Source organism: Arvicola amphibius, unplaced genomic scaffold (assembly GCF_903992535.2).
Source record: "Arvicola amphibius unplaced genomic scaffold, mArvAmp1.2, whole genome shotgun sequence".
NCBI lineage: Eukaryota > Metazoa > Chordata > Mammalia > Rodentia > Cricetidae > Arvicola > Arvicola amphibius.
In genome coordinates this window covers 104,310-122,419 of record NW_024582315.1, presented here as the reverse complement: position 1 = coordinate 122,419, position 18,110 = coordinate 104,310, and the positions used below count along the sequence as shown (strand labels likewise).

General features: G+C 37.4%; 1 protein-coding gene across 1 annotated transcript in view; it reads right to left on the bottom strand.

Moving 5' to 3' along the window:
* The window catches only part of LOC119805804 (probable ATP-dependent RNA helicase DDX60), a 93,856-nt gene that overhangs the window by 35,283 nt on the left and 40,463 nt on the right, over positions 1-18,110 (bottom strand). Inside the window, exons 16-24 of the mRNA XM_038317609.1 lie at positions 16,773-16,922; positions 13,469-13,588; positions 11,359-11,454; positions 8,774-8,889; positions 7,274-7,416; positions 7,044-7,153; positions 2,851-2,955; positions 1,826-1,954; positions 297-421 (exon numbers count right to left, since the gene is read on the bottom strand). Coding sequence (XP_038173537.1) covers positions 297-421; positions 1,826-1,954; positions 2,851-2,955; positions 7,044-7,153; positions 7,274-7,416; positions 8,774-8,889; positions 11,359-11,454; positions 13,469-13,588; positions 16,773-16,922 — 1,094 coding nt within the window. The remainder of the gene's footprint in view (positions 1-296; positions 422-1,825; positions 1,955-2,850; positions 2,956-7,043; positions 7,154-7,273; positions 7,417-8,773; positions 8,890-11,358; positions 11,455-13,468; positions 13,589-16,772; positions 16,923-18,110) is intronic.

Genomic DNA, 18,110 nt, shown 5'->3' with positions numbered 1-18,110 from the left:
AAGATAACTATGTATGACCTTTCTCTTCTTGGGCATTTCTCCCCTTCATTACCTACCAATCCACTGGGTCACAGTTTTACATTTCTCCTTTGTCCACTCCAGGCTGAAGTGTCCATATCGAATGTCGTTGGGTCATCAATTCCTTATGACTTTAAATAAGCCAAATTATTTTGACAAATGTACAAACACTCCAAGAAATAATAAATACTAGACCATACGAGTAATGTGTATATAATTTTCTGTATCTTAAAGGAAGGAGCCTAACACAGATTATGACACAATGCTGAATAACTTACAAAAAAAAGAGCGCAGGCAACTTATCCATTTCCCTGAGCTTCTCAACAAGATGCGGAAAGAAGTACAGTATCCGTCCTGAGTGGTCATGAAAATCGGGACTCAGCTTCTGTAGCACCATTCTGGCCTGTGAGGGTGAACAGAAAGCGTTTGTATTAAAATGTGTGTAGCAAAGAGAGGAATGGCCACTCGGACTAAACTCTTTTCATTGTTGTTTAATCTTTGTTTTTGTTGTTCTAATCGTAGGACACTACTGTGGCGAGCCACAGCAAGGACACACACAAACCACAGACTTAATAACAAACTTCTGATGTACTGTATACCACACATGCAATTGTTTGAGACAACACAAATCTGGCAGGAGGGGAAGGATGCCTCAGTTAGTAGTGCTGTTTCCACTGTAGCAGGAGAAAGGAGCCCCCTCCATGCTACATAGGCAAGCACAGACAACCTGACTAAGAGGTTTTGAATGACAAGATAAACACAGAAAAATGTAACTAACTAACTATAACATGCTAACTATAGCATGTTTCCAAATAAAAGAAAGAACAAATCAAGGTATGGAGGTGGGGAGAAGATCACATGAAAAAAATCATGCATGCTATTCCTAAAAAACAAACAAGATTTCTGAAGCCTCAATTTTTGATGACAAAATAAGATTATAAGTATAAACAAAATAAATTTGCAAGCATGTAGTTCTAGTGTAAGATTCCAGTTCTTAAAATTTAAAAGAATAATGGTGAAGAATAAACCACCAAGGACAGCTTCAAACCAGTATGTCTGTACATGATAGGGACCTGGAACACATGAGCTCACAGCAGTGTGGATGCCTGCAAAGGAGCTCACAAGATCAGTCCCGAAGTAATTTCAGCATGAGTGAGGAGGCATACACAAAGTCTCACCCTAACTGAGAAGCTAGCACCAAATGATGTCTGCTGTGGGAGGAGGACAGACAGTGTTCTTTGCATATGTTGATAGGTGGCCCATGTTCCAGTGGATGACCCCACAGCCATGAACATACTGGCAGCACTGAGTGGACTCAGTGAGTTTAAAAAGGACAATGTGAATTTGGAAGAGGAAACGGTAGGAGGGGAGGATTGGGGAGTAGATTTGGAAGCACGCAACGCACATGTACATAACATTCTCAAACAAAGATTTTTAAAGAGAATAAAACTCCAAAACCAAGAAAGGAGGAAAAGCAAAATTGTGTTTCAGCTTTTTGACCCACATCTTTATGCTGACAAAACCATCAATAATCCCAAACATGAGTCCTATATTTTCTCTTATCTGCCACCAAATCCATGAGGAACCCAAAGTCTCTTGCAAAGTTTTAGGGTACACTAAAGAAGAGATAAAAAATCATTTTCCTTTCTCTTTTTGTTCTAGCTCAGAATTACTATACAGCAAGTCAATTTTAAAAATCTAAAATAAACATTGAAAACTACAAAGGACAGAAATGGTATTATTGATTGAATGCTACAACTCAGGAAAAAACAAAATAGAGTGCTTCAATCAAAATGTGTGAAATTACCTGCTCCTGGTTCCCATTTTTAACCCAGTTGGTGAATTCTTCCTTTAAGCTCTCCTCATATTTTCTTACATCCATTTTTTTAATGACCACGTTGTTCTTAAAAAGAGGGAAGTTCTCTGGACACAGATTCTGGGAATGAGAGACCATAAAATTCCATAAAAATAATGTCAGAAAACCTAAAGATATTTCCCAATTATATTCTTCCTTGACAGTTTTATGGTCTCTTAGGTTAGAGGCAGTTGGATTTCTCTTTCCTCCCTCCCCATATCTTCTAGGCTATAGAACTCAAGAAGACAAATCAAACAGGTCTCCAGGGAAAACGCCAGCATTCAAGACATATAGAACAACATGAGAAGAAAAGATTCTGAAGATTAGAAACCCAGAGTGGGAAAGGAAACCTCAATACCACAATTTCTAGAAAGGAGAAAGAAGAGACATTTTTAGGAACTGATATTTAACACTGTTTCTAGCCCATTTAACTGAGAAGGTATAAGGAGGTCATTTTCTCTGGGAAATGGTCTGCTAATCAAATCCAGGTGGTAGAAATGGTGGCTTGTAGAAGGAGCAGCGGGCTGCATTCCCACCCGGCTCCTGGCTGCCTGGCTAGCTTATGCCCCAAAATATCAACATATAAATTGTATTCACTTAAACATTGCTTGGCCCATTAGCTCCAGCCTCTTATTGGCTAATTCTTACATATTGCTTTAACACATATTTAGTAATCTGTGTAGCACCATGAGGTGGTGGCTTAAAGGGAAAGATTTTAGCCTACATCCTTCTCGGGTAGGAGAAGCATGGTGACTGCCTGAGGCATCTGCCTGACTCTGCTTTCTTTCTCCCACAATTTTGTTCTGTCTACTCCGCCTACCTAATCTTCTGTCCTATTAAAGGACCAAGGCAGTTTCTTTATTAAGCAATGAAAGTAACACATAGACAGATGACCCTCCTCCATCAGTGACTGTGTGTTTCTGAATAGCAATAATGAGCTCTACCATAAAAGCATAGATTCCATAAAGATTCTTTACCTGGGCCTGGGGCCAACTTTTCCAAACCTGAAGCATAGTGTCATATAGCTGGATGCTTTCTCGAGGTGAAAAGGCAAGGTCAGAAGGGAATCCATACTTTTCAATCTATGATGAAAATAAAATCAAACTTATTAATATTTTCTTTAACCTGCAGGGTGTGAACGTTCATAAGAAACACTTGCTTTAATCATTAAAAGCTGGGAAAATGGTGAAGACTGCATTGAGTCTATTTCCTTTTAGAAAAAAGAAATTTCAAAAATTCTGTGTATGTGGGAGAGGTATTGCCTCCCCCCCCCCCAGCCCAAAAGAGGGAGACAGATCCCCAGAGCTAGAGTTACAGGTTGTTGTGAAACACCCATTGTGGGTCCTCGGAAATGAACTTGGGTCTTCAGCAAGGTCCCCTTAACTGCAGAGACATCCATCCACTGCCAACCTGTGGAGGCCCAAAAATGCGAGCCTATTTCCACCTTGTCTGAAGGTCAAAGAATTTCAGCTTGCTCAAAGTTGTCATTCTACTCTGACCATAGGTCAGAGAGTTGGAAATTACTTCTGTTCCTTCAAGGTTATTGTCCATTTCTACCTCAATCAAAGGTCCCATGTAGATTTAGACCAGAGAGTTCTGCTCTCCCAAGGTTTTGGCAAGAGGTGAGGTTAATATCCAGACCTTGTATTTCAGGAATAGAGAAATAGATAAGTAAATCTGTTTATACAAAAATCTGAGAATCCAACGAAGTTCCTACTCCCTTAAGGATTCCACCCAAGGAATAGTTTGTCTACAGAAAATTTTGGTCTAGGATGTGAGCATTACTGTCTCATTCTAGCAACAGAAGGTTTAACTAAGAATGTAGCCCACAATCTTCAACAGGTCTGTTCATTTTCTTGTATCATGTTAATGTAGTTTTTTTTTTTAAATCTTACTCCTATGTTTGGGATCAGGGGTATTATAAGCAAATAGAAATTAAATGTGGGCAATTTTAGTCTTCACTAGAACTCCCTCCAGATACTATTCTATGCCTCTGGTTTATTATTTTCACTCGTGTCTTCATTTTCTTTTCTTATTTTTCTAATCTCCATGCCCCTGCCCTGGTTAAGTGGTATACTTGTCAAAGCTGGTCTCCAGCACCGCCCCCCAGTGTTATCTTTATGTTCTCTTTTTAATTATCACTTGAGAATGGTTAGTTTTGCAGCCAAACTAAATGAAACAAAAATTAATCCAAGAATCCTTGTAAGTTTTAAAATACAAATCTTCTGAGTCACAGGCTTAGGGTTGTTGAAGTTTCTTACCCGTTTACACAAGATTCAGTTTTTTCATTTCTAAAATAAAGCATTAGTTCTGTCTTTGTCACGATTTGTTGTAGGAAATAAAGTAGGAAATAGATATGAGTCTTAGCCATATGTCTGACATAAGATTAGTGCATCATCCATTGATGCGGTTTATCAATTAATCAGTTCATACTTCATACATTTTAAGGAATTTAGCAATTTTATGGTTCAGGCTGGGACTCAATCTAGTTTTTTTTTTTTTTTTTCACTACAAGCTGGAAAATCGGCAAGAAGGCAAAACCTAAACAAATCTATTCAGAGAAAAAGGAGAACTAACAGTAAATCATGATACCACAGTTATTTTGTAAATACAAGTGTCCCTATACCACAGGTGATCTTCACACTCAATCCGTACTGAGCAAGAGACAGTAGTTACTTCAAGTGTTTCCCAGGGCTGACTGCTCTCCAGACAGCAGCAGCTGTGCCTGGATGCCATGCTAACTGATGGCAAAGGTCAAACAAGGCTTCAGTTTGCCAGAAACAAGATATACATGGCTGGGGGCAATCCCTCACTGGTGATCCCTTGCTTCTGTTGGGCTAAGGCCAAGTCATTTGTACTCTCCTATCTCTTGCTTTTGGAAATCACTTTTCTGATATAACCATAAAGGAAACAGACAGTTAGATGATTCTTCTCTTTATGTTGCTTTAATTTATCACATTTTGGGATATTTTTAAGTCACTTAGCTCTTTAATTTAATCTAAGTTTAATAAAAAAATCGTTCAGAATTATCTACACATTTGGAATTTACACTCACTTCTATTTTCCTCCTATAGGAAATGACCTAAGTATATGTTATGCAAGTGGTTGTAAAATTCATTTAATAATGCCCAAGTCTAACATTTAATCTATATCCTTGCTACCAAATCTTAAGACTCATACAACTGCATGATCTTTGCAGAAGTCACATAGGGTCAGACCACACTGTAACTACTCTATTGCTTTTCAGTTACTCCATTAATAGCTACCAAGAAGAGAGGGAAGGCACTTGGAGCAAGCTCTGAACCAATATACTTGAAGCTGTTTAAAGATAACATTTCTTAATCACTTTACACAAAACAAGTCATTTTTAAAGTACTGTGCTATTTTTAAAGACTCTCGATAATACTGAGAATGTCAGACAATCTGTAGATATCAGAAAGGGTCTGAGGACACAAGGAAGAAAGAGGGGAAAAGGAAGAAAAGAGGGAAACTACAACTGGATATTTGTATTACTGATGGCTGTATTAATATCTATATTCTTAGTATAAGTTAAGGCACAGGATGTTTTTCCATTTTTCAGTTAAATTTGGACTTTGAATTGGGCTCTTACCACTAATAATAAAAACTTTCTTCACAAGCATTTTACTAGAAAAACTCCATATTCAGATCCATTTCATTGCCTTTGGAAGTCATTGCAATACACAGCCAAATACTGTCATGTGGTGCTCATGTATATATGATATACATGAACATATGACATATATGAGCATGTATACATGATATACATGGTGCATCAGTATGTATGCTAGACAAAACTTTCATATTAACACAGAATTAATCAATGAGTCTGAGATTACGACTGATTTACACCATTTACTTAGTGCTATAGTAGTAACATAGTTGTCCATGTCTCACTTCCATTATTTGTAAAATGGAACTGTAGTGGGACCTCCATCATACAATTGTGGTGCTTAAAATATGTGAAATGTGTGACTATTTTTAAAAACATAATTCCAATCAGCTACTTTTTAAAAACAGCCAGTATTCACACAACAATGTATTAGTAACAGGAGGTACAGGAAATTCATCCCGCATCTGTTATTTCAGAACACTAAAAGGCAAGTGCTGAAGGTTCAGTGGTAATCTGACTTTGCTGACACACAAACACAAAGTGCTGTGGAGAAGTTAACCAACCAGTTGAGGAAAACACAACAAGATTCTAAAAAGGCTCCACATTATAAGAGTTTTAAAGGAAAAATCAAGATCTAGGCACTAACATGTAGCATTTGGGATGAACAGCATACAGCATAAAAGCTTCCAAGCAAAACACATTCAGGAAATGCAATGTAGAAAAAGGCCCTAAAAGACCTTAGCTGTCAAGGTCTGTATACTTAGCCATTTTAAAAGAAGTTCAGTAAACTCTTTTAATGAATAGAATTATAATTAAGGAGCTGTAATATAATATCAGCATATAGTATATACTTCATTTTTCAGGTCTGAGAAGGAAGAAAAATAAATGGCTATCATTTTCAGGACCAATGTGAGTTTAAATGAACCTTTTTAGGGAGCTGAATGAGAAAGGACAACAGGTACATACAGGAAACATTTAAGAAATTATCCTCCACTAACCATGCAATACCTGGTTGACATTTTTTCAAGGTTTCCACATTGCTGAGCCATTACCAAAGAGTCATGACTTGACTGTCATGGCAATGGGAAGCATGTGTTCCTGGTTTCAGATCATACACATTAGTCATGTTTTCACATGTGAGACTTTTCCACACATGCGTGTAGCTGCACTGAGCAAAGAGGTTAAGTGCTGTCCTCAGCACTTCATTAGTGGTGCAGAAGTGAGTTAGTTAAGGGAGAGGCAGACATGGGTGCTCAATAAAGGGGAAAAAGGATAGAAATAATGTCCCCCAGACTAGTAAGATCATCAAGTCAATGTGTTTAGTAGTATTAAAACCTTGAGGATCCTAATGGCATCCTAATATTGAGAAAGTATAGAAACTAGAACCCTGCTGTTTATTTTTAAATCAACATTGTAGTGTTCCCTCTACATTCTAACATCAGGCTGCACTTCAGATGCATTCTGCACAGCATTATATTGCCATCTGTTAGCCAGACAGTGCTGTTCTATGGAACCACTGCGGCAAAGGTTGCTACTTACGTGATCTATGGTTAGTGCGGCACATGGGTGAAAATGATCAAAGCAAACTTCACCCTGTCTCACAGAACACACATGCTTCTCTAGGTCATTGTATCTCTCTCCGTGGATCACTGAAAGGGGAAGAATGAGATTTTCCAAATTATCAAAAAATGTGGTGAGTGGAATAATTTTAAAGCAAATAGCTAAACCAAACAAAAACAAGGCTGTACAACTACACAGAGCATACATACCAAGTCTAACTTCGTATGACTGTCTGGCTTGTGCTTGGTCTTTGTGACGACTGCCACGGGCACCAGCATTTGTTTTGGAAAAAGTCCTTTTCTCCATTGTACTGTCTACTCGTTCCCAGTACCTCTTTACTGACTGGAGCCAACTTTAAAAAATAAATATATTACTTACAATTTTAATCAGTAATGTGCCAATGGTTCATGTTTCAAGTGCTTTGGTATTATTTTGAAAGCTGTGGAGTCATTAGAAGGTAGGAGTTGTATACAAAAGTCAGTTACCAACAGTGGGACTTTGAAGAGTAATTGACAACCAGCATTAGCTATCACAAAGGTTATACTAGCCACTGCTTTTTATCTAGCTCTCTCTGCTTCCTGTCTGTTGCCAAGTAAACAAACTGCCACCTCAGGCTCCCACTTCCATGGTTGAAACCTCTGCTCCTTGCCTTTCCCACTGTGATGGGCTGAAATCTTTCTAAAACCCTGAGTCTAAATAAAAGCATCCCTCCCTTAAGGCATTTTTGTTCACATCAATGCAAAAGTAGCTCATACATTGTTAAACAGAAAACAGAAATAACTTATGTGAAATTAAATATTTAAATGCAAAAGAAATCATATGTCTTAAAACTTTCACAGAATGAAATTAGATCTATAGCCACATAACCTGAAATAAAATTCTAGCTTCCTTAATATTAACTCTGAATCCTGCATGAATCACTTAATATTTTTATGCCTGCCTTTCACGTTTAAAAATCAATAGACTTGTAAAAGTACTATTAAGTAAGAATAACAATGGGAAGCCGGGCGGTGGTGGCGCACGCCTTTAATCCCAGCACTCGGGAGGCAGAGGCAGGCGGATCTCTGTGAGTTCGAGACCAGCCTGGTCTACAAGAGCTAGCTCCAGGACAGGCTCTAAAGCTGCAGAGAAACCCTGTCTCGAAAAAAAAAAAAACCAAAAAAAAAAAAAAGAAAAAGAATAACAATGGAAATAGTAGTACATCTAATATTGATAATATTTAAGATAAATTACTATATGCAAAGTATTTAAGAGAAAATGTGACACATGGGAGAAGCTAAGGGATATGTTGTTATAAGTGCTCAACCTTCAAGCTAATAAAGCTTTGTTCTCTTTCCAAACCAAAAACATTGACAAAATGGGATGATCTTGAAACTATGACTAAATGTATCATTCTTTCACCCTGATTTATGTTTCCCAGTAAAGGAGGTAGAGTAAAATAAAAGGAATATTCAGCTATCACCTTATTTCTGAGCTATGACATGATACTTCCTATTCAACTGCATATCTGACCCAAGGGACACTGGGTATTTCTTTGTAGAGAGTAGCCAAGACTTATCAGAAAGAACTAAACAGACAGTAGCTTGAAGATTCAGGGAGTGCTATGAGTGAACCAGAAAATGAGGGAAGTCTAAAGCCCATAAACAATTATGAAATTCAAACTTTCAAAATAGATAAACATTCTGTCCAAAATAAAAACGAATCCATACTCAGTAAGATGCTGAGGGTTGCTTATGGTAGCTGAAAGGGCTAAAAACGGACATCGGATCATAACAAGGAGATGCTCCCAGATTTCTGCTCCAATTTCTCCACCCAGACAATGTACCTATAAAAGAAAAGAATGCTTTCAATTCACAGGTTAGTTTTAAGAATGGCAAATTAAAATAACACATAGAATCTTAATTTATCATAGGTATGTACCATCACCTTTAATGAACCACAGCAAGTTTAAAAAAGTACTAGAAAAAATACAGATTTAGAACATCTTGGCACTTGAATTTTTTAAATACTTTTAACCAATACACCTGCAATTATTTTTTATTTTGCTTTCAAAAGTTTCTTTCAGGCCTATGCATCTTTTGCAACATCTATTGACAATCAAACCACCTCACCTCAGTCACAATACAGTACCTTTGTGACTATTGTCCTAATTGGATACTACATTCTTGACATCACACACAGATATGCTTATATCTAGTCATGTCACTAGTTAATGTTTTTCCCTTCCTTGTAGAACAAGGAATTTAACCACTTAATGGGATACATAATGATTGGCTTATGTGGTCCACTGCTGCTACTCAATCACGTGAGGTCACTCATCCTCTCTTACTACAACCCATACACATCAGCCATTTCTTTGTTCCCCAGTACACACTTCCGACCCCAGAGATTTCACATTGTTATATCTCCTATATAAAATATTCTTAACAATAAAATAAAAAGTCAACATATAACCACGACCTCTTAATCAGTGAAGTTCATCCTGGTGTCACTAGTTTAAAAGGGTTTTGCTGACATTCCATCTATCCATCCATTCCAAAGTAGTTCTCGAGCCTTCCTTCTGCCATTGCTGCAATTGTGACTGACATCTTGATCTTCACAGGAAGCACTGCTGGCAGCTTATAAGCACTTGTGCTCCCTGATCTAACTTATCTCTCTCAATCTGTATCTTCAAATCTGGATGACTCTAGCACTGACACAATGCCTGCCTCTAGGGAGACATTTCTCAAATGAGGCTGATTAAATGAATACATGACCAAATTCAATTAGAAAAACGAAGGATTCTTGGACATAGTCTTAAATGAATACGTTAAATTCAACCCCTGGAAAAAAACTTTAAAAGACTATCAGGTAAGGAGTTTTACATATATGTGTAGAAATGCCTATATACATATTTTCTTATTGCCCATGTGATTTTTGTCTTGGTCAGTGACATACCATTCTACTAAATACTAACTTTAATTTTGGTAATATTTAGTAATTTTCCCTGAAGAATAGACACTAGCCTTCAATCCTTTAGCAGTTCCCCTCATAGAAAATTGGAAGAACTGAGGTGTCCAATGTTATATCTGTTAAGAGTTTGGAATCCAAGCAACAATTCAGTGTTCTACATTGTCTTGTACTTTTAATATTTTAAAATTATATACATATGGGTGTTTGGTCTACATGCATGTATAGCCTAGTATTATTTAAATAAAACTATCCAAAATTCCAAGGACACAAAATACATAGGTTAACTAATAATAAACATAACAACTCAGTATCCAAAAAATAAAAGCACAACTTATTTGGTCATTTCAAGTCTATGACACAAAGGAAGAGGATTTGAGACAATGGTGAACTGCTTCAAAGACCTGGATTTAATCCACAGGACTAAAAGTAGTTACTCATTTCATTATTATTATTATTATTATTATTATTATTATTATTACTGAAACAAAGTAAAGATTAGCTAAATATATGTTTCTTTTTATCTTTTCAGTTTAAAATCCAGGAATAAAAGAGCGCACCTTTTTTACGGGGCTCTAAGTCTCTGAATAAGTATACTGAATGATGCTGCTACAGAACTCCACTAAGTGGCTTCCATCAGAACGTCTACATCCACATTGGTTTTTACCCCACTCTAGTGCTCAGGGACACTGATCCACAGGTACTGATTCAGTGGGACTCCAGGTTCTCTGGACCTCTAGCTTTAATGGTGGAGTTAGCTGAGATCATTTTTCCATTGCCCTCTCCCAGGTTGCCTGACCCAGCTGTGTACCTCAGTTAAGGATCACTGCTTGAAATGTAGCACCTTTGCAACCGTGAGCAAATGCTTCCATACCTTGTCCCTTTAAGACTAACAATAAGCTCCTCTCTCTAGATTTCCTCACAAATGCCTTTTTGAAAACATACTTTTAGAACAGTATTTTGAATAGGCCATTTGTTTTTTTTTTTTTAAGATCACGATAGACAGAATCATTTCTCATCACTTGCTGAAGCACAAAAACCTTTGCTTTGAGACCAGACTGGATTTTGAATTTCTATCAAAGGAAACTTGTATTATGAGTTTAATTCTGTTCCCTCCACAACAGCATCACCATATAAGACTGGTTCCTCATGTATGCAGAACTCTTGCCATTACACAATATTTAGTCACAACAGAAGAAGTGAGCCAAGACAGTGAATTAGCTGGTGAAATGCTCAGAAGAAAATTGCCTCTAAATTACACAAGGGGCAGATGTCCCAAATCACTAAAGACATGCAATATTTATGAACACTAGAAAGTTATCCTGAGACGTGAAATCAAACCTACCTCATCAAATATGACGTATCTGATCCTCTTCACCCAGCTTTGGCGATGAGGAGCTAGTAGCAGAATTTCAAAGCAGGCAGGAACGGTAACAAGGACCTAAAAAAAGCAGGAGGGTGTGAAGTAACACTTAGAATGTGCATAGGTATAAAACTACATGAGGCAAAGCTTGTGAGTCCTGAGTATATCTAGAATAATTAAGATATGATACTACATCTAAGGATCGGATTCATTACACGTGTGATAATAGTTTGAGCGGCATGAAATTTCAATTTTCGTAGGACAAAATAATAAAATATTAAATTTGAGGTGCAGGTTCTTGTTTATGAACCTTCCAACGGTGTCCAGCCCTAAATGGGACACATTTTGATCTCTTTCCAAGCACAACAATCAGTAAAGGAAATGGAAAGATCCAGAGAGCCAGGGGAAGGCATAGTGTATTGTGAACTGCTGTCTTCTGAACCAGGCATGGCGGTTCCACCCATGGACTCACACTAACTGTGGTTATCTCTGTACAAAACCTGCAGAACAAACCAGTCAAAATTACAGCATCAATGAGGAAGCGCTCACAAGGCCACACCCCCACAGAGGAGTTATTGGCAGGTGGTGGCTGCTGGGAAAGAGACTTGATACTGGGAGGCCTGTGGATTGGAGGAAGGGAAGGGAAGTATAAGGAGAAAACAGGGTAGGTGGATTTGATCTTAATACACTTCAAACATGTATAAAATTCTGCAAATATAAATAAGAATATTTTAACTAAATAAGTACTTTAAAAAGAAAAATATGTAAAAATCAAAAAATCAAAGTCATTAATATTGACTTTTGTTTTTGTTTATGTTTTTCAAGACAGGGTTTCTCTGTGTAGCAGTCCTGACTGTTCTGGAACTCACTTTGTTTTATTTTATTTTATTTTAAAAAAATTATTTATTATACTTCATGGATATGAGTGTTTTGCTTACATTTTTTAAATTTAATTATTTTAATATTATTAAAAATTTCCACTTTGTAAACCAGGCTGGCCTCAAACTCACTGAGATTTGCCTGCCTCTTCCTCCAAAGTGCTGGGATTGAAGGTATGCACCACCATGGCCTGGTTTAATTTTACTCAATTCTTTCAAATCTAACACTAACAGAGAATTTGTGTTAGAAGTGGTTTTTTGTTTTTTAAATTTTATTGATTTTTATTGAGCTCTACATTTTTCTCTGGTTCCCTCCCTACTTCTCCCCTTTCCTTCAACCCTTCTCCAAGGTCTCCATGCTCCCAATTTACTCAGGAGATCTTGTCTTTTTCTACTTCTCATGTAGATTAGATCTATGTAAGTCTCTCTTAGGGTCCTCATTGTTGTCTAGGTTCTCTAGGATTGTGATTTGTGGGCTGATTTTCTTTGCTTTATGTTTAATAAACATCTATGAGTGAGTACATGTGTTAATTGTCTTTCTGTGTCTGGGTTACCTCACTCAAAATAATGTTTTCTAGCTCCATCCATTTTTCTGCAAAATTCAAGATGTCGTTTTTTTCCCCTGCTGTGTAGTACTGCATTGTGTAAATGTACCACATTTTCCTTATCCATTAGAAGATGTTTCTTTTAAAGGCAATCCAGGCAAGACATTGCCAAGTCTACAATGTAAAGCTCTACAAGCATGTCTTAGTTTTCATTTTATCCTAATTAAATATTTATCTCATAATCCAATAAGACAGAACACTATAACTTCACTAACACTACAGTGCATTCATTAATGACAACACAACACAAACTTTTTAACTGATATGAGTATCTAACAAGAGAAAGTAATTATGATAATATATGGCTGCTCACTAAATTTTGGTAGCTTGTAAGATCACTGTATCATTTTGAATTCCATTGTAAAGCAACATGATGAATGAGATATAAACGAAAAGTTTAAATCAAAATCAATATATCTTTAGAGAAAATGAGCTCTATTTTTCACATTCTTTAGAATTTGACAAATTTGTATTTTCTCTGAAGCAGTTTTGTCCTTCACAAATTCAAAGAAATTATTTTCATAATTCTTGAGATGTTAGATTTCTAGTCAAAAAGAAATATCATTGTTATAGAATCTACTATCAAGTTTATTAAATAGTATGGCAAACCTGGCAGTTCAGGGCATCTTGACGATAATCCCTAGTGAAAACGCCACACACAACTTGACCAGCTGGCAAAATTTTGGTGTACCGCTTTTGCACAGTTGCTGCCACTTGATTAACAAGTGCCTGATTGACAGGAAAACAGATGTATTAGTTACATAATAAAATGTACATCAGCAAAATTTAATGATGGAGATGTTCAAAACTATGTTCTGCTATGAATGCAGAAAACTAAATAAACCCTTTTATCTACCCAGTCTATATACTAAAAAGCTCTGTCTTTGAACTGTTGGACTAAAAATCTGAACATCTTTGATTAACAACAACCTATAGTAAAACAGACATAGAAAACAATAATCTGAAGGTAAAATGATAAACATATCCTTTATAGAAGAAAAACTAACATATACAGTGCAATTAAATGATCACTACTTATAATCCGAGGCTATCACAGAAAGAATCTCAAACAAATTTGTATCTCATATTTCAGAACCTCCCTCAGCTGTCAGAAGCTTGACTATATACATGAATCTGTATAGTCTCACTAAGGGTCAAGTAGGTAGCGTGGCCAGTGGACTCTATAAATCTTCAAACATATATTACACACTTTATTAAATTATTACACTTTTCTCCAAAGTACACACCATATAGATGAATTGTAAAATTTATAATACATCTATAAATATGTTTAAAAGTGACATTCCACTTATTTTAATGTATCTGAACACAGAACCCCGTTGTGCTGGCTAGTTTTATGTCAACTTGACTCAAATTTGAGTCATTGGGAATTAGGAAAGCTCTACTGAGAAAATACTACCATCAGATGGGCCTGTGGCTAACTTTCTTTATGAATAATTGATGTGGGGGCGGCAGTTTACTGTGGAGGGTTTCACCCCTGGGCTAGTAAACTTTGCTGCTATAAGGAAGCAGGATGAGCAAGCCATGATGAAAATAGCCAGTACCCAGCGCCCCTCCATGTCCTCTGCATCAATTCCTGCATCTAGGTTCTTACCCAGTTTGGGCTCCTAACCTGATTCTCTCAGCAATTAACTGTGCTGGGTAAGTGTAAGATGAAATAAACCCTTCCTTCCCAAAGTTTCTTTTGATCATGGTATTTTATCACAGCAATAGGAATACCTAATGAAGATAGTCTCCAAATGAAAATGTGGATAGTTCCAATTACATAAAGATTTTAACATTACCATTGTAATGAATAACTGTCATAAGCTCAGGTAGAAGCCTGATTCATGAATGTATACTTCATTGTGGTTCAGAAAAAGATGTATTATTTATTACACAAAATTTGAGTTAAAAAAAAGCCAGCTCTTCCATTCTAAAAAAAAAAAAAAAAAAAATAGGCAAGGGGATGCCCTCCTCCTCCTCTTCCACTCCCCGCATCCTACCCCTCATCCAGCACTACCTGAGGCAGATGAGTGGGTTGGACCTGTGGTCATAAGAACAAAAAACTGTCTGTGACCCCTACCAGTTAATACTCAGAGAGCAAGCCCTGCACATTGCCTGGGCAACACAATGGAGCCAACTCTACTGGCACAGGTGTAGGTGAGCCAGTCCTGAAGTAGTGAGCAAGGGACAGCTAACCCCATCACCCAATCTGTCCTGAGATTATATAGACAAAGGAGAGGTGCCCCCTCCCCCCATCAATTCTTAAGGCAGGTGTGAGAACTAGCCCTGAGGTTACAAGAACAGGAGAGTTGTCCCTGCCCCTCACCAGCTGCAACACTTGGAAGAGCTGGTTCTGCACTTCATCTAAGTAACAATAGAGCCAAACTTGTTGGTGGAGGTGTGATGTGCCAGCTGTCATCACTACCCATCGGTCATGTGGCAGTGTAGGAAGGTGAGAGATGCCCCCATTTACCCCTCACTCCTTGCTGCCTGCAACAGGTGAGAAAGCTGACCCTTGACAGCTGCAGCACTCAGGAAATGGCCCTGCCCCTCAGCTAGGAAGCACAGCAGAGCTGCCTGGTGGATAAAGGTGAAGGTGACCCAGCCCCAATGTTATGAGCAAAGGAAAGCCATCTGCATTATGGTAACATGGACAGAGGAAAGCTGCTCTTCCCCTTCCCTCTCATGCCCATTAGTACCTGAAATGAGTAAGAAGCTGGCACTGGGGTTATAGGAGTGGTAGTGTCCCTACCCTGCACCAGCTGAAGCACTCAGAAAAGTGACCCCCGTATCTCACACATTACATAGAAGATGGATAGAATAAAATTTTTAAAAAGTAAAAAAGAGAAGGAAAAGAAAAAAGGTAGGCAAATGTGTCATCAAGTACATCATGAATAAAGAAATACGACAGACCAAAATTCATAAATAATAATACCGCCCAAATCACCAAAGAAATGCACATCTAAATATGCAAATATAAAAATGCACCTCTCTAAATAAACAGAATTTTACTACCTCTGAGTGTAGCAGAGGCTCACTGAATAACAACAGGAATCTTGAGAAAGATTTGAGATTCCATCTCACTTCAATTAGAATGGTTAAATCAAGAAAACAAATGTTAACAGTTGGGAGAAATATGTGGAAAGGGGAACCCTTAATCATTACTGGTAAGAGTATAGTCTGCTATACCCATTATAGAAATCATCACTGTGGTTTCACAAAGCATGAAAAATGAAACTACCTCATGACCTAGCTACATTACTCCATTCTGGTTATATACCCAAAAGTCTTCCAGTCTTACTAAAGTGATATGTGCACAACCAAGTTCACACTTTCACTATTCCAATAGCTAGGGAACAGAAGCAAGCTTGATGTCCAGCAGCAAATTAATAGAAAAAAAAATGTTATACAAATACAATATTCTACTCAAACAGACACAAACATGAAACAATGCTGTTCAAGGAAAATGAATGGAGCTGGGTATTACTATATTAAGCAAAATAACACAGACACAAAAAGACAAATACCACATGTTTTCTCTTATGTTTGGATCATAAAATTTAGTTTTTATCATATGTAGAATGTAAGAGAGAGTGGGTAGGGGACATTAAACTAGAAAGGGAATCATGAGAGGGGAAATAGTGCAGAAGGAAAGAAGGGAAATAAGATAATAGAATATATGTGACTTGAAAGTGGAATGGAGGCTACATAAGAATAAAGGGGAGTTGTGGAGGGGAATACATCATAGGTGAGGTAGTGGTGAAGGAGAGTCAAAAACTATATAAAAATTCTATTATGAAGCTCATTAGTGAAAATAAATTTAAAAATGAGATATACCACATATCCATGTCTAATATTTCTGAGTAAATTCTGGAATAAAAAAAAATTACAAGCCCTGGATCCCTACCTTTGTGGGTGAAACATACACAACCACGCCTTCGTCACTCTCCTTCAGCACCTTCTCCATGCAGTAGTAGGAAGCATAGGTTTTGCCAGAGGAGGTTGGGGCAACAATCACTGCAGATTCGTTGTTATCCACGACATCCAGGAGCTCTCGCTGCAGGGGTCAGACCATGATTTCTATCAATCAAACAAGTCATATGCTACCCAAAAGATCATTCTTTACCATTCTGATTTTTCTGAACCTCAATGATGGAGAGCTGCAGACACATAGAAAATCTAAAAGTAAACTCTGATAGTCGGTTCATTCTCTCAAATGATGCAATTTGTTTGCTTTTCAGCAGCTGAGAAATGAGTCTTACATGTGAAAATGGAGTAGAAAAACTAAAAGAACTGCACAGGACAGGGAGACTATTGAGGAAAAAGAAGGAGCCAATGAGGAAGGCAGTGAAGCAAGGTGAAGCAAGGTGTATTGACAGAAATGTGATCAAAGTACACAACATACATGGACGAAAAGACCATAATGAAACATGCTCTTTTGCACAATGAGTATATAAAAATCACTCAAAACAGCATCGGAATAAGATCTTACTATTAGGAAGGCTGTTTTTAATAGTTAGGAGTACAGAGTGTCTTTGAGAAATACAGTTGTTCGAACCAGCCAACCATAAAATTACTACCACAATTTTATGGCAGTAAGCAAATGGTTAAAGCACAGAAATAGCAAAGATTCTTCACTTTGCTTCTTACCCTCAGTGGGAGACTATTTGGAAGCATCATCTTTGCATCCTATGATTTTTTTATTCATCAAGATGATGAGTAGTCAAAAGAATGGAAAGGCTATGTAAATACAGAAGACAGAAAGTACTCTCAAATCTCAACCTGTCATTCTGTGAATCTAGTCCTCCCCACATGCCACACATCAGAATGAAAAGGTCAGGAAAAAATTAAAAAGTGTATGGAAGGAGCAAATTTTCCTGCCTTGTAGCCTACACTAAATTAAGAAATTGGTCTCCTGTTCATGGAAAATCAGAATTTTGATATACAAGGTCTCAGCCCAACTAGCTTTCTCTGATTCTTGCCTTTAGTCTTATGCTTCCTCACACAAGCTGATCCACCCCAATGTAATGCCATTCTATTCACAAGCTGGCAGTGGAAGCTAGGCTCATGGAGCCATCCTGTCTCTGGTTTTAAAACTCCAGAAATGGTAGGTAATAAACATCTTTACATTAAAGCCAGGCTGTCCCGGGTTTTCCATTTCATTAATGAAGAGTGACTTAAAGTTCTGAACTGAGGAAAAACTAGTCAGATTGATCCTACAAAATTGCATTTGTATACGTAAATA